Below are 14,652 nucleotides of genomic sequence, written 5' to 3'. Positions count from 1 at the left end.
CTGTGTCGGGTCAGGCGCTATATAGTGCCTTTCACAACATGCTGAATATGTTACTACCCAGATGACGTCGAACTGTGTGTGAGATCCTGACACAAAAGGCACTACATAAAACATGCATGCACTTATGTTTGCCTGTTAACTGTATCAAAAACTAGAATGATATACACATACCATATAGGACAGTCAAGACATGCATACAATTACCCATTTTAAACTTCCTTAATCCATTTCAGAGTTCAAAGGGCTGGAGTCAGCAGTACTGAGTTCACAGTAGAAAACAGTCATGGATGGAATACTGATCCATGGCAAGACACACAAACATAAACTGTACACTACTAGTCAAATATTTGGGGTCACCCAGAAAGTTTCATGTTTTTGATAGAAATTTGAATCTTATTTATCAAAATACTACTGTATTAAATTTCTCTATTATAAAAAAAAAAAATCTTGGAAGGAGACAATATCTGATTTTCTGGGAGACACTTTAACATCCCGCGAGACAAGGCAGTGAGACAAAAGGACAGCTGCTGCACAGGCTTTTAAATGATCGACACGCAGAGCAACAAGCAGAACATACAGCTCGGGGGCAGCAGCCGCAAAACAGCAGCTGATCCGTCCGCATCTCCTTAGTGTGTGTTCAGCCCCAACCCCCCCTTCACAATGTGAGCGGCAGAGATGTGAAGTGGCTGTAGAAGTGGCGCCACAGGGGGTTTGGGGGCACTTCTTTAGTGTTCTAATGGTCCACTCCCTTAGCTTATCCTTAATTAATCATGTCTATTGATGATAGATAAATAGTTAGACAGACACGCACACACAATGGTCTGAACACACACCAGAATGACTAAAAAGGAAGGAAAATTTAAAAAGAAAAAAAAAAAAACTTCTGACTTGGCAGTCACTGTCACAGTGAGGCATTACGGTGGTGTATTGTTGTTGGTATAAAGAAGCTCTAGTAGTGTTTCTTGACACACTTTTGCTGAATAGTGTTGTGCAACATTGTTCAAAATGGCACTCAGTTTTATTTTCATTGTCTCCTTTGCTACTAACTTCAGAGGGTCCAGTGTGTGTCCTACAATTGAGCTTGCCATCTAATTAGCTTGATGATTCTGTAGGCCACTCTTGAAGTGTTGATACCAGCCCACTACAATAAAGCAGAGAAATTTGTACTGGCCATCACAGAGTTGTAGGAGATGTGAAGGATGTCACTTCCCCCATTAAAGTAAGCCATCTCCTAAGGTAGAAGAGCCCGGTCTTCCCTTTTTTATATAGTTCCTCTGTGTTCCGAGACTAACATCTCATTAATGTGGACCCCTAAGTACTTGTAGAAGTGCACCACCTCTACATCCACTCGCTAAATAGTGACCAGACATACAGACGCTTTGGTATAGCAAAACCTTTCTAACTGTATTTGCATCAATCAAACCTGTCATCCTGTTCACTTAGGTTAGATACTGTCATTCCTAAAGTTCAGTTCTGGGCTCAAAAATGGCCAAAATAAAATGGCTTTCTCAAGAAACATGTCATTCTATTGGCTTGTTGCAGAATGAAGGTTATTCCATGTGACAGATTGCCAAGAAAAAGAAAATATAAAGATGTCTAATACTGCCTTGAAAAAAAGAGGGCAAACTGGATCTAAGCAGTATAATAAAATGATGGAAGGCCTAGATGGGCAATTGCACAAGAGGATAAGGACACCCCAAATAAATGCCTTAAAGGTCCTCAGTTGTATTCTTCACTAAATACACACCAAGTGCCAGTGTCATCTGCAACAGAGGAAAGAAAACTCCAGTTTGCTAAGCATAATACACATTTCCAGTCATCTTCAGTCCAATGTTTATGTTCTTTTGCCCAATTTAAACTTTTGTTTTTATTTGTCAATTTACATATGACTTTTTCTTTGAAACTCTGCCTCTAAGGCCAGCATCATAGGATAGTCTTTTTTTTCTGTTCACTGGTTGGGGGACATAATTTGTCTCACTTAAAATTCAATTTTTCACAAATTATTTTGCTCATCACTATATGCATGTGATAATTTGGTTTGCAATAACATTTTATCATTAAAATAAGGAAGCTGGGAAAAGCAAGGTAAACACTTGGTATTAACTGGACTTGCTTCATACACCATGAACATGATTATAAAAATAAAGATGTGTGTGATGTATGTTAATCAGTACGGGTTTATAAAAAGGAGATCCTGTTTAGCGCAACGTGCTTTAGTTTTATGAGCAAGCAAAAAGTACCACTAGCAGCAGGGTACGTAAAGCTTATTCATGTAGACTTTCAGAAAATCTCTGAGAAGGTGACCCTTAAGAAACTAATGATCAAATTATAAGCAAAGGAGCAAGTGTAAAGGAAATGACAACACAAACAATAAAACAAATGATGCAAATGCTACTTTCTGAATTTGATGATGTCCTGTCAGTCAACTGCCAAAGATGGATGCAAGGGCTTATGCCTTTTTTATTTATATAACTGATCAACACAATAAAGTGGACACATTGGTTGCATTTAGAGAAACAGATAGATATAAATCAGCCTGATGAATTAACAAGTATGCCAATGTAAGCCTGGAGAGAATTCAGATTTCTGCAGGTAAGCAGCAACTAATCTTTTTATTTTCTGTTTTTAGATTGTAAGAAACAGTATAACATAATTATACACTGGGGAGACTGCAGTTTGAAAGAACCTTACGAATTATCAGTTGGGATTCCTTGTGGACTTCTCACTGTCCTCAGCAAGACAAGCAGTTAAAACATTGCTGGGTGTATGGAGTGCAAGTCCAAGGAGGAAACACTAAATAATAATGTACTGAGTGCAGTTGTTCCCAGAACTGGACAGAGAAATGAGATCAACTGAGAAACATTGTTAGACTTACTCCAGGACTGAGCTATGAGCAAAGATTCAGTTTCACCATATAGTAACAAGGGTGGATGTGAGTTTTTAAATATAAAATAATAGTTTATAACACCAACAGTCATTTTAAAACAACTTCTTCCAAGGCAATACATGAGAAAGCTGGTAAAGTGGATCTTAGATGAAAAGTCCACTTTAATTTTTCTTTTTACATAGAAGTTCTATATACACATTTAAATTGATATCTACTTGTGCCTCTGAAATTATTTACTTTGGGATCTTAAACTGTTACATCCATGTGTTATTAAAACATTAGGTGAATGGGATGAAAATATTTTTCTTAAATATGGACTGGTGGAAGACAGCACGGATGGCCCCTCACCTTTAAAGAAATGTTACTGTCTGTCGAGCCCTGTCGTAGATTGCTGTTTAAGGGGGCCAAGCTTGAATTCTCTTGAAAGTCCTCCTGGCCATCCTCCTCCTCATCATCATCATCATCATCAGGTTCCTCCTCCTCCTTATCAGTAAAGCTGTCACTCAGTTGCCGTGCTTAAGGAGAGAGACACAATATATATGGGGAGTTCTTTTTAAATGCAGCGGCATAAACTTATTTATGAGTATCATTGTGTGGTTGTACAAGAAACACATACATTAGTTGTTTAAATCCATCTTTTACACAGTTGGCCTGCTCACATTAATTCTGGAGATGTGTCACCCATAATTAAGGCCAGCAGTCATAACTGCACTTTAAAACAAGCATTCCACTTGAAGCCAGGCATGTTTGGAAATGTTGGAAAAGCTGCTGATGAAGCCATCAGGGGTTGTCTTATCATGTGGTCTATGTATGGATCCTAATGCCCTACTGCAGTGACGGGGACATGGTGATGTAAACATTCATGCTGTTCTTCGCAAGAGATATAAATACTGAGGTTCTGGTTCTCTGTGAACTTAAAAGATCCCTGGCCATCCTTTAAAAAGAGTAAGGTGTTTCCCAATGTCCTTTTGAAGTTGCCCACAATGGCCTGATTATTATGGTCTGTGACGATGCAGGTTCGGCTCCACACTCCCATTGCTGTTTGGAAGCCCTTGCACCCAACACTGTCGGTAATGTCACAGATGAACTAGTAAGTGGAGGCAATAACAATCAAGCAAGGGGATGGTACAAAAAAGTGCATAGTGCTTTAATTTAAAATCAGTCAACAAAAACAAAGTGTTCATAAAGTGCAGTGATTCCAAATCTTATAAATAAATAATCCAATAAAAGAAAAACGTGGAGGTTAAAACAATAAGAAAAACAATCCTTTAAAACAAGGTTAAAACGTTCATCAGGTAGCAGTCTTTAAAAACAAATGACAAACCCAGTGCTTCTTTCCTGTTAGCGTTAGCGTCTCACCTGCTTCTCCCATACAGGCCCTGCAACAGGCGGGACGCTCTCAATGCAGCTGACCTTCTGCCTAATCCTGCTGCTACTGTCAGTTGCCTTTCTGATCCTTGGCTCCGGTTGGCTCCCCCTGAGAGTGACTTGGGAATCCCCTAACGGCCAAGGCTCTCACGTTGGGGACACCATGACCCAAGTCCCGACTCCCGCTACCTTCCGCAGAGCGTCCTGCGCCTTCCGATCACTCCCGCCCTTCATATCTAACTCTACGGGAGTGACCACAACTTGCCTTCAGCTGCATGCGAGCGTTCACTCGCTCGCTCGCTCGCTTCCTGCTGCACCGATTTGCTCGCTCCCTCCTCACTGCTTCCTGCTCCACCTCCGTTTCCTTCTCTCTTTCTGATCTTTCTTTTCCTTTTTCCTTCCATCTGACTCTCGCTTCCTTTTATATAGCGAGGGGCCATAGCAGCTGCAGCCCATTAGCCACGGGAGCAATCACGGATGTGGGCAGTCCCTCACCTGTGCACTCGGTGAGAAACGCCCACACCGCAGATCGCCCCGTGGCTTGCTATGGCCCAAAGCCCCCTCGCTAAGCCGCCGCGAGAGCGGTGATTATTTATTTCAAAAAATGGCCTTTACTAAGTGAGCTGTGGACCCATAACACCACATGGTCTCTTAACCATCCCCTGTCCCTTATTGACTGGCTGTCTCTCTCAGCCCTTCACCACCTAATAGCTAATGTGTAGTGAGTGTACTGACAAAAGAATAACTACTGTCACACAAATCAGGTGGATGGTACACACTGGTGGCGGTTGAAGTAGCTCCTTCATTGTCTACGTAAAGTGCTTTGAGTGAGTTAGAAGAGTGCTATATAAATGTAATTATTTTTAAATATTATTAACAAATGTTTGTGTGTGAAGGGGCTATTGTAATGGTGGCAACTTTGTGGGTTACAGATGGCGAAAACAAAATACCAATATACAAAAATATAATAAAAGTAATGGGATTTATTAAACCTTTCTGAAAGGCAGAGATGGTCATACAAAATGAAGAAAAAGTATCTAATAAAATATCTACTACACCATTGAGCCTGAAATATCGGGCTTCTATTCCTGTCTAATAATCACCATGGCTTGGCCCTTTTTAAAACTATCAAACCTCTCCACCACTTACCCCAGTTGCTCTCCTCATTAGCTTCCCTATTTAGCCTTTAATTTGGATCATTGCCCCCATTAAACTATAAGTTTAGTATCTTAAGTCAAAGTTACTTCTTCATAAACTTGGTTATATGCATTTGCCATGCAAAATTGTGCTCTATGGATTTAAAAAATATCTTGCCCAAAGTGGCACTAATAAATCTGAAAGGTATGCTTGTCGAGACATTGCTTATGCTTATCTTGCGTTGTTCATGCTTCCCTCCAACAGTATCTACCTACATGACCAGTAAATTCAGTAAGTTGCTAGTTGATAGCCTCCTCTAAACATCAGTGTTTAAAGGAGCTGTGATTGGTAAAACTTAAAAGTTAATCATATTTTTTAAATGTTGTTAGACAGATGTGTGCTGTATAAATAACTATCCATATCCTTTTTAAATACTTTTTAATATTAAATAAACTGTTAGATCAAGTGTAGTATTTGCAGTGTGGGCTTATAATTAATTGATAGGCTTATAATTAACATTTTATTCATGGGAGATGCCGTGTACTAATGAAGTAAACAAATGAAAATTGTAAACAAATAATAATCTAATAAGGATAATGATATATACTCAGATTTCACATTAATACTACTGATTACCCATTTAAATTAAAAAGAATATATTTTTCTGTAAAACTGTGCTTTTAATGACTATCAACAAAAGCCAAGTCAATAAGAAAAGCAGGAATTGATCTAATTCAGGAATGTTTTATTAAAGGACAAATGTGTATAGCATGTTCAAGTGTAAGCAGCTAAAGGGACCTAATAAAATTATTTCTACTTAGTCAGAGAGGTGCGATTGCGTTGGTTTGGACATGTGCAGTGGAGAGATGCTGGGTATATAGGGAGAAGGGAGTTAAAGATGGAGCTGCCAGGCAAAAAGGAAAAGATGAAGGCCTAAGAGAAGGTTTATGGATGTGGTGAGAGAGGACATGCAGATGATGGGTGTAACAGAGCAAGATGCAGAGGACAGGGAAATATGGAAAAAGATGATACCCTGTAGCAACCCCCTAACGGGAGTAGCCAAAAGAAGAAGAGGATTATTTGACTGATACCTTTATCACTTGCAATACAAAGAGGTAAGAGGGGATGCAAAAGTGCATACACCTGACGAGCCCCAATAGGGGTGAAACGTGTTGTGTACTCTTTGTATTGTTTGGCAGATACAGTATCACATATCTTTGAGCTTCTTCTCGCAACTGAGAGGATGTGGCAGTTCTTTGCTGACTGGCTAACCAACCATGAGTGCAGGTTGTGATTCAGAACTAAGAATGTAACAAATATAGAGAAAAAATTGTAAATAGTAAAGGAGTCTGAATACCTTTTAACAGCACTGTATGTGTGTGTGTCATGGCTTTTCAGACTCATCTGTAACAATGCAATCTTGACTCATCCTGAATGATACACTCACATTCTGTCCTCAGTAGTACAATCACATTCAAACCTCAATGATGCAATGTCATTCCATCCTCTCACATTGAGCATTTAAAAGCATCGGCTTTTACTAATGTGATGTATTCCATTCTAGCTGTCTATATAGAACCTTCAGAAAGCACTGCTTTTATCTAGTTTGACAGCATTATTGTCATTAATGTTTGAACCTTGTTAAAATGTATACATTTTTAATTCTTGTAAGGTTTTTTGTAATAAGTGGCACATTAAAATCAATACTGACAGTATGTTAGGTGGTTATACTGTACATGGTGCAACTGGTTAAAGGAACAGATATATGATTGATTCCTCTTTATTTGATTCACTTTAAGTTATCTATATCTATTGTGCTTCTTTTTTTAATATTACTTCAAGCTTATTTCATTTTATACATGTTTTCACAGTTTCACAATATTGGTGATTTTAATATGGAGCGAGATATTCTAGTAACATTTGTTCAAATTGCTCCACCTTGTTTAACTATCTGCCAAGCTTTTTAATCTTCCCTGCTTCTACACATACACATACTATGTGGCACACAGAATATGAATGTTCTAACAATAAGTGCCTGTTTTTTTATTATAGGTAAAAACAAGGGGTGGGGAGGTGATCAGAGTAACCAGATATGTCACAACCAGATAACCCTTACCTGTCCCCTGTCTACATACTTACGGTCCACTTGTTTACCTCCTAAAACAGAATGCCCAAGCCTAAATAAAAATGTTGCTTAGCCATTGCAAGTTAGAATTTCACTGTACACATGACAATAAGGATCAAATAAGCCTAGAAATATTCTCCTATCCTTTAATAGGTACCTCTAGTACCTCTTATTCACACACTTGCCCAATGTTCTCTACTAACTCTTAAGATTCAAATGGCATTGTGGGAGAATTACCAGCATTACTTGTAGGGATAAAAATACCACACAAATCTCCTGGGGCCAACCCATCACAGCTGTCTGCACTGGTACCAAGTATTTCTACATGCTTTAACCCTTTTTTTATATAAAATTCAAACCTCTGGATAGTCTTTGCTGCTCTGAAACTGCAGGAGATGCCCACTAGTCTGACAGCAGCCCCCTATGTTTACTTTTACTTCCATAACCCACATCTCTTTCCACCTATCTGACCGTCCAATCACAAAATGTAGAATCTGAAAAGTAGTTACCCTGTACTGAAGTTGTCTTCCTATCTCTCCTCTTCACATTAGACTGAGGATAAGGACTGCGCTCCTCATCTGTGCTCTCTTCATCCTTATCTTCATCTTCATCATCCCTGCTTGATGAACTTAAATACGCCTGCTTATCTCCAATCTCTTCCACGGCATTCTCTGATGAAGCAGGGCTGAGAGAGGTTGCTAAGGGAGAGAAAGAGAGGGAGATGAAGTGCCAAGCACTCAGTCCCCTGCCTGCTGTTGCACACCTCATTGCTTCAGCAGCTCATCAGAACGGAGTCTTCAATTGGAATGAGCCGTTTCCATGGAGCTTTCAAAACACCTGCCAGTGTTCGTGACTAGCCTGCTAGGTTGTCCTGAATCCATCTTATCGGCTAAATAAGCTACACAAATGGAACAAAATGGAGAGTATAAAACTGTGACCATTTATTACAGCCTTTTCTCTATCACTGATAGAAGGTTGGCTCTATGTATCTGTTTGCACCTTAATGACCATTTCTCTCCAAATTAAAATAAATTTAGTTTATATATCATTTATTTTAATGTGGTTAAGAAGATTAGGTAAGGGTAATGTTTGAAAAACAATGTAATTATTAGTTATTATATTGTCCTGTCATCTACTGGTGTTCTGTCCATCAACAACATCATTTATTTATATAGCACATTTTCATACAAACGATGTAGCTCAAAGTGCTTTCCAGAGGTGCCTTTGCACAACTGCCAAGGTATACACCAGTTACTTGGTCACCTTAACTACAACAGGCTGTAACAAATGATGGATGCATCTTTTGAAATTACAGTATGTTTACTATTTTTTCTACCTGAAATTTTGACAAGTTGTAGAGTCAGTATACAGTGTATCTGTCTCTCCATTAGCTGAAGTGAGATTGTCCAGCTTTATTGTTGGGAGAACTTTAGCTTGCCCCAAAAGTATTAGGAGTAAGACATGAATTAATACTGGCCAGGACAAAGCTCCATAGCAGAGAAGGCGAAAAGTAGGGACACATAGAACCTGTTTTGCATTGAAAATTTTGGTAATACGGTGCCTATTAAAGTATTCATTCTCTTGGAAATTGTCAAATTTTATTATTATACAACATCACTGTAGATTTAATTTTTCTTTTTAAGTGGTCTGAATTAATTACAGATATAAAACACTAAATAATTAATTGTACAAGTGTATACCTCTTTGAATTCAATATTTAGTCAATTCACCTTTGACAGCCATGACAACCTGGAGTCTGTGTGCACAGGACTATATCAGCTTTGCACATCTGGACACTGCCATTTTTCCTCATTCTTCTTTGCAAAAATGCTCAGGGGCTGTCAGGTTTCATGTAGATTGTGAGTGAACAGCCCTGCTCAAGTCCAGCCACAAATATTCATTAAGAACGAGAACAAGATCTGGACTGTGACTAAGCTACTCCAAGACAATAGTATTATCATTATTAAGCTATTCTTGTGCAGCTTTGGCTTTATGCTGGAAAGTCATTCTTCTACAAAAGAGTCATGTTCCTTTCAAAGAGCATCACGTTCTCCCTGTATTTTGTTGCATTTATTTTATTCTCTACCCTCACGTGTCTTTCAGTGTCTGCTGTAATGAGGCATCCCATCAACATGATGCTGCCATTGCCACTGTGTGCTTTTGATGGTGTGTAGCATCTGGCTTACATCAAATCTTACATTTAGCCTGATGGCTAAAAAGGTCAATTTTGGTTTCATCAGATGTCAGACTCTTTTTCCAGCTTAGTTCAGAGCTTTCCATGTGCTTTCTGGAAAACCATAACTGAGATGTCATGTGTGTTTTATGCAGCAAAAACTTTCTTTTTACCAGTCTCCCATAAAGCTGCTACTGGTGAAGCACCCAGGCAACAATTGTATGTGCAGTCATTCTACTGTAGCTTGCAATTCCTTTAGCTTTATCATAGGGTTTACTGCTGGCTTCAATCAGTAGTCTTCCACAATCAACCAATTCTTCTGGATGGCCCACACTAGGCAACTTTACTACTGTGCTATACTCCTTCCATTTCTTTAAGGATAAGTTTTTTTAAGTCAAAGTTATGTATTCACAATCATGATATTTATTTACCACATTAAAATATCCTCTAAAGTGAAGCAAAACATTTTTGTGAGATTCAGTCATTAGAAGTATGGTAACTGCATATATATTGACATAGAAGTGAGGCTGCAAGATAGATGACACAGACAAACATGCTGCACAGGAGAGGTTGGTTGTTTACTGGCTATTTAGAGTTGTAATTTATCTCACATAACAGTTTCCTGATAGCAGGAATGATGTCTGATGCTATGTGGAGATGTATGTTGTTGCTTCGGGTTCAAAGGCATGAGTCTTTTTGCACTGGAGAGTCTCTTGGCTTTTGTTACATGGGCTTTGTCATTGGTGTGGTATGTTGCTGACGTTCTCAAGTCGCTGTTACACTCTTTGCTGTGCCCTTTGCAACTTCATAGGGAAAAGAATGGCTGCTTCTGGCACAAGAGTGTAGGAGCTGAAGTTCACTTCTTAAAGTAACAGTTGCTTCTCAGTCTTCTCAGACTGGACTCAGTCAATGTCACAGAGCTTGGCTTGGCAGAGTAGATCTTAAACTAGTTTAGGGTGTCCAGCTCTAAAGCTCTATAGAAAGTAACTTCTGGGCCAAAAAAAAGTTTGTGACCTTATTGCTCAATAGACAATGGGTAGCTTCTCCCTCAAAGAGGGCAGCTCAATAGCTTTCAGATTGCCAAAAAGAACTGATCCTCTGCTTTCAGCTAACCTAAAGATAAAGGGTCTCATCAGCTTTCATGCCCCAAAAAGAAACAGAAGAGATAAATTCAGCTAATTTTGAAATAAGAAGTAACCTCTAGTGATTGTCTCTTCTAGTTACAGATCAAGTGCCTGCTTATAGATACGTTATTTTGTCCATCACATTCAGTAAAAGCTCAATTTTCTGTTAAAATGCCTAAGACGAATGTCCATTTGGGCACTTTTTTTTGCCTAAAGAAGTCTCTGCCAAGGAGTCGGCTCAACTCTTATTTACAACTGTGTTATAAGATGAAGTATAGGACTGACATTGATAGGAGCTGCAGTTTAGCTTTTCACTCACGAATGCAGGTAGGGGTGGTGTACAGCTCAATTTCTGCATCCCTGTTAAATCTGCTGTGCTAACAGGCCTTGTGTGCCACTAAAAAGCCTAGCAAAATGGGAAATGCCCACTTGGTTCTACAATGCCTGTATTGTCTGTTCAGTTCTTGTCACCTGATTGCACATTACACATGTGCTCATCCTAACTTCCAAAGCATGTGCATACATGATAAAAGTAGCAGCAGACAAGATCTTTACAAAATAATGCAATCATTTTTTTCCTGGCTGGTGGGAGAGAAGCCTCCATATGATTCAATATGTCTGCACCCACGGAAAATGTAAAAACTCTATCCACAATGACCACTGTGAGCAGGCAAGCAAGTAAGAAGCATATCCTTGCCTTAAGAAAACAGCAGCAAGAGTCTGTGATAAAATACACCACTTGAAGTTCACTTTCGATGCCATAAGTATGCCTCAGAAACATGTAAGGCATATTTTCTTAAAGTGAAACCTTTAGGAATGTCTTTGATAAGTTTTAAGGTGTTTGTTTTTTTATAGGGACCCTAGTAACTTTCTCTTCTTAAAGGACAAAAGCATCATGGATATTTTTTAATATATAACAAAATGATTCACTTTAGAACACAATTTCATGTAATAAATTAGTATGTACCATGGTTATGAAGAAATAGTGACAAAAATATACCAATACCAATGCAGTCTTATCTTTTAATGATTGCTTTAACTGGACACCAAGGGATATTCAGTGACTTTAATATTTTATTATCTCAATGGCCTGAATCGGGGTTTTCAACCATCCTTTTACAGAGTTGCTTGGTGTTATTTATTTTCCTTCATTGGGTAGTTTAGGCCTTACTGACAAGACAGACTGACCAAGACGGTACCTTTATACTGCAATTAACTGAAACCCCTTGACTATAGACAGATGATCTCCATGTAACTAATTATGTGACTTTAAACAAAAATGGCTGCACCAGTGATGACTTAGTAGTGTTATATTAAAGGGTATGAGTACTTATGTAATCACTTACTTTGTGTTAAATATATGTAAATTATTTAGACCACTTTACAAAGAACTGTTTTCACTTTGACATTACACAGTCTTTTTCTGATAATCAGTGTCACCAGACCCCAAGCACTGCTCACCATACCTGTTAGCAACTCTCTGCTCCCCGACTTGCTTAGCCTTTTTGTTTTTTTTGAGGCAGAATACTTCTTGCCCACCTTTCCAACAGGAGGCACAGTTTTCCTTTCTGGCTTCTTTACACCCAATGCTGCATGAAAAAAGAGGGCAGGAAGAAGAATGAAAAAGAGTGAAGCTTATTTAGAATTGAAAGGATTAGGAAATAAAAACTGTATCTCTATGGTTGCAACACATAGAATCAAAGCTAGGTGGTGCCGACAGACAGACAGAAAGACACTTTATTAATCCCAAGGGGAAATTCACATGCTCCAGCAGCAGCATACTGATAAAAACTATTAAATTAAAGGGAGATAAAAATGCAGCTATAACAGACAATAACTTTGTATAATGTTAACATTTACCCCCCCAGGTGGAATTGAAGAGTTGCATAGTGTGGGGGAGGAACAATCTCCTCTGTCTGTCAGTGGAGCAGGACAGTGACAGCAGTCTGTCGCTGAAGCTGCTCCTCTGTCTGGAGATGATACTGTTCAGTGGATGCAGTGGATTCTCCATGATTGACAGGAGCCTGCTCAGCGCCTGCCGCTCTGCCACGGATGTCAAACTGTCCAGCTCAATGCCTAAAATAGAGCCTGCCTTCCTCACCAGTTTGTCTAGGTGTGAGGCGTCCCTTTTCTTAATGCTGCCTCCCCAGCACACCACCGCGTAGAAGAGGGCGCACGCCACAACCGATTGATAAAACATCTGCAGCAACTTATTGCAGATGTTGAAAGACACCAGCCTTCTAAGGAAGTATAGTCGGCTCTGTCCTCTCTTGCACAGAGCATCACTATTGGCAGTCCAGTTCAAATTATCATCCAGCTGCACTAACCAGATATTTATAGGTCTGCACCCTCTGCACATAGTCACCTCTGATGATCATGAGGTTCATGAGGGGCCTGGGCCTCCTAAAATCCACCACCAGCTCCTTGATTTTGCTGGTGTTCAGTTGTAGGTGGTTTGAGTCGCACCATTTAACAAAGTCCTTGATTAGGTTCCAATACGCCTCCTCCTGCCCACTCCTGATGCAGCCCATAATAGCAGAGTTGTCAGTGAACTTTTGCACGTGGCAGGACTCTGAGTTGTATTGGAAGTCCGATGTATATAGGCTGAACAGGACCGGAGAAAGTACAGTCCCCTGCGGTGCTCCTGTGTTGCTGACCACAATGTCAGACCTGCAATTCCCGAGATGCACATACTGAGGTCTGTCTGTAAGATAGTCCACGATCCATGCCACCAGGTATGAATCTACTCCCATCTCTGTCAGCTTATCCCTAAGGAGCAGAGGTTGGATGGTGTTGAATATGCTAGAGAAGTCTAGAAACATAATTCTTACAGCACCACTGCCTCTGTCCAAGTGGGAGAGGGATCGGTGTGCATATAGATGATGGCATCCTCCGCTTCCACCTTCTCCTGGTATGTGAACTGCAGAGGGTCGAGGGCGTGGCAGACCTGTGGCCTCAGGTGGTGAAGCAGCAGTCACTCCTTGGTCTTCATCACATGATGTCAGAGCAACAGGCCGGAAGTCATTCAGGTCACTAGGATGTGATACCTTTGGGACTGGGGTGATGCAAGGTGTTTTCCAAAGCCTCGTGACTCTCCCTTGTTCCACGCTCAGGTCGAAGATACGCTATAGAGGACTCCCCAGCTCCAACACACAGGCCTTCAGCAGTCATGGCGATACTCCATCTGGACCCACTGCTTTGCTGGCACGAAGTCTCCTCAGCTATCTGCTTACCTGGGCTGCTGTAATTGTGGGTGGGAGAGTCTCTCCTATGCTGGTATCAGCAGAAGGATGGGTGTAGGGTGTAGTACTCCGAGGTCCGAATGGGTTAGGGTGGTCAAACCTATTAAAGAAGTTGTTCATCTAGTTTGTTCTCTCCACGTCTCTCTTGATGGTGGCACCCTGCTTTGGGCTGCAGCCAGTGATGATCTTCATCCCATCCCACACTTCCTTCATGCTGTTATTCTGCAACTTCTACTCCAGTTTTCTCCTGTACTGCTTTTTCACCACCCTGAGCTGGACTCGGAGTTCCTTCTGTACACACTTGAGCTCATGCTGATCACCGCCTTTAAAAGCCCTTTTCTTCTGGTTCAAAAGGCCCTTGATGTCACTTGTAATCCATGGCTTGTTGTTAGCATAGCAACACACTTTTCTTACTGGAACTACAATGTCCATACAGAAGTTGATGTAGTCAGTAGTGCAGTCAACAACTTCCTCAATGTTCTCACTATGTGACCCCTGCAGGATATCCCAGTTTGTAGTTCCAAAGCAGTCTCTTAGAGCCTGCTCTACCTCAGGGTACCACTTCCTGAATGAGCGTGTAGTTGTAAATAGTTCCC

General features: G+C 40.2%; 1 protein-coding gene across 2 annotated transcripts in view; it reads right to left on the bottom strand.

Annotated features, from left to right (window-relative positions):
* The window catches only part of LOC120543171 (tubby-related protein 3-like), a 71,658-nt gene that overhangs the window by 23,300 nt on the left and 33,706 nt on the right, over nt 1–14,652 (bottom strand). For both annotated transcript variants that reach the window (XM_039776081.1, XM_039776082.1), the window contains 3 exons: nt 12,281–12,403; nt 8,027–8,215; nt 3,236–3,402 (listed from right to left, as the gene is read on the bottom strand). In XM_039776081.1, coding sequence (XP_039632015.1) covers nt 3,236–3,402; nt 8,027–8,215; nt 12,281–12,403 — 479 coding nt within the window. The remainder of the gene's footprint in view (nt 1–3,235; nt 3,403–8,026; nt 8,216–12,280; nt 12,404–14,652) is intronic.

This window comes from Polypterus senegalus, chromosome 13, assembly GCF_016835505.1.
Source record: "Polypterus senegalus isolate Bchr_013 chromosome 13, ASM1683550v1, whole genome shotgun sequence".
Lineage (NCBI taxonomy): Eukaryota > Metazoa > Chordata > Cladistia > Polypteriformes > Polypteridae > Polypterus > Polypterus senegalus.
The sequence above is the reverse complement of the archived record's forward strand: the minus strand, read 5'-3'. Positions and strand labels throughout refer to the sequence as shown.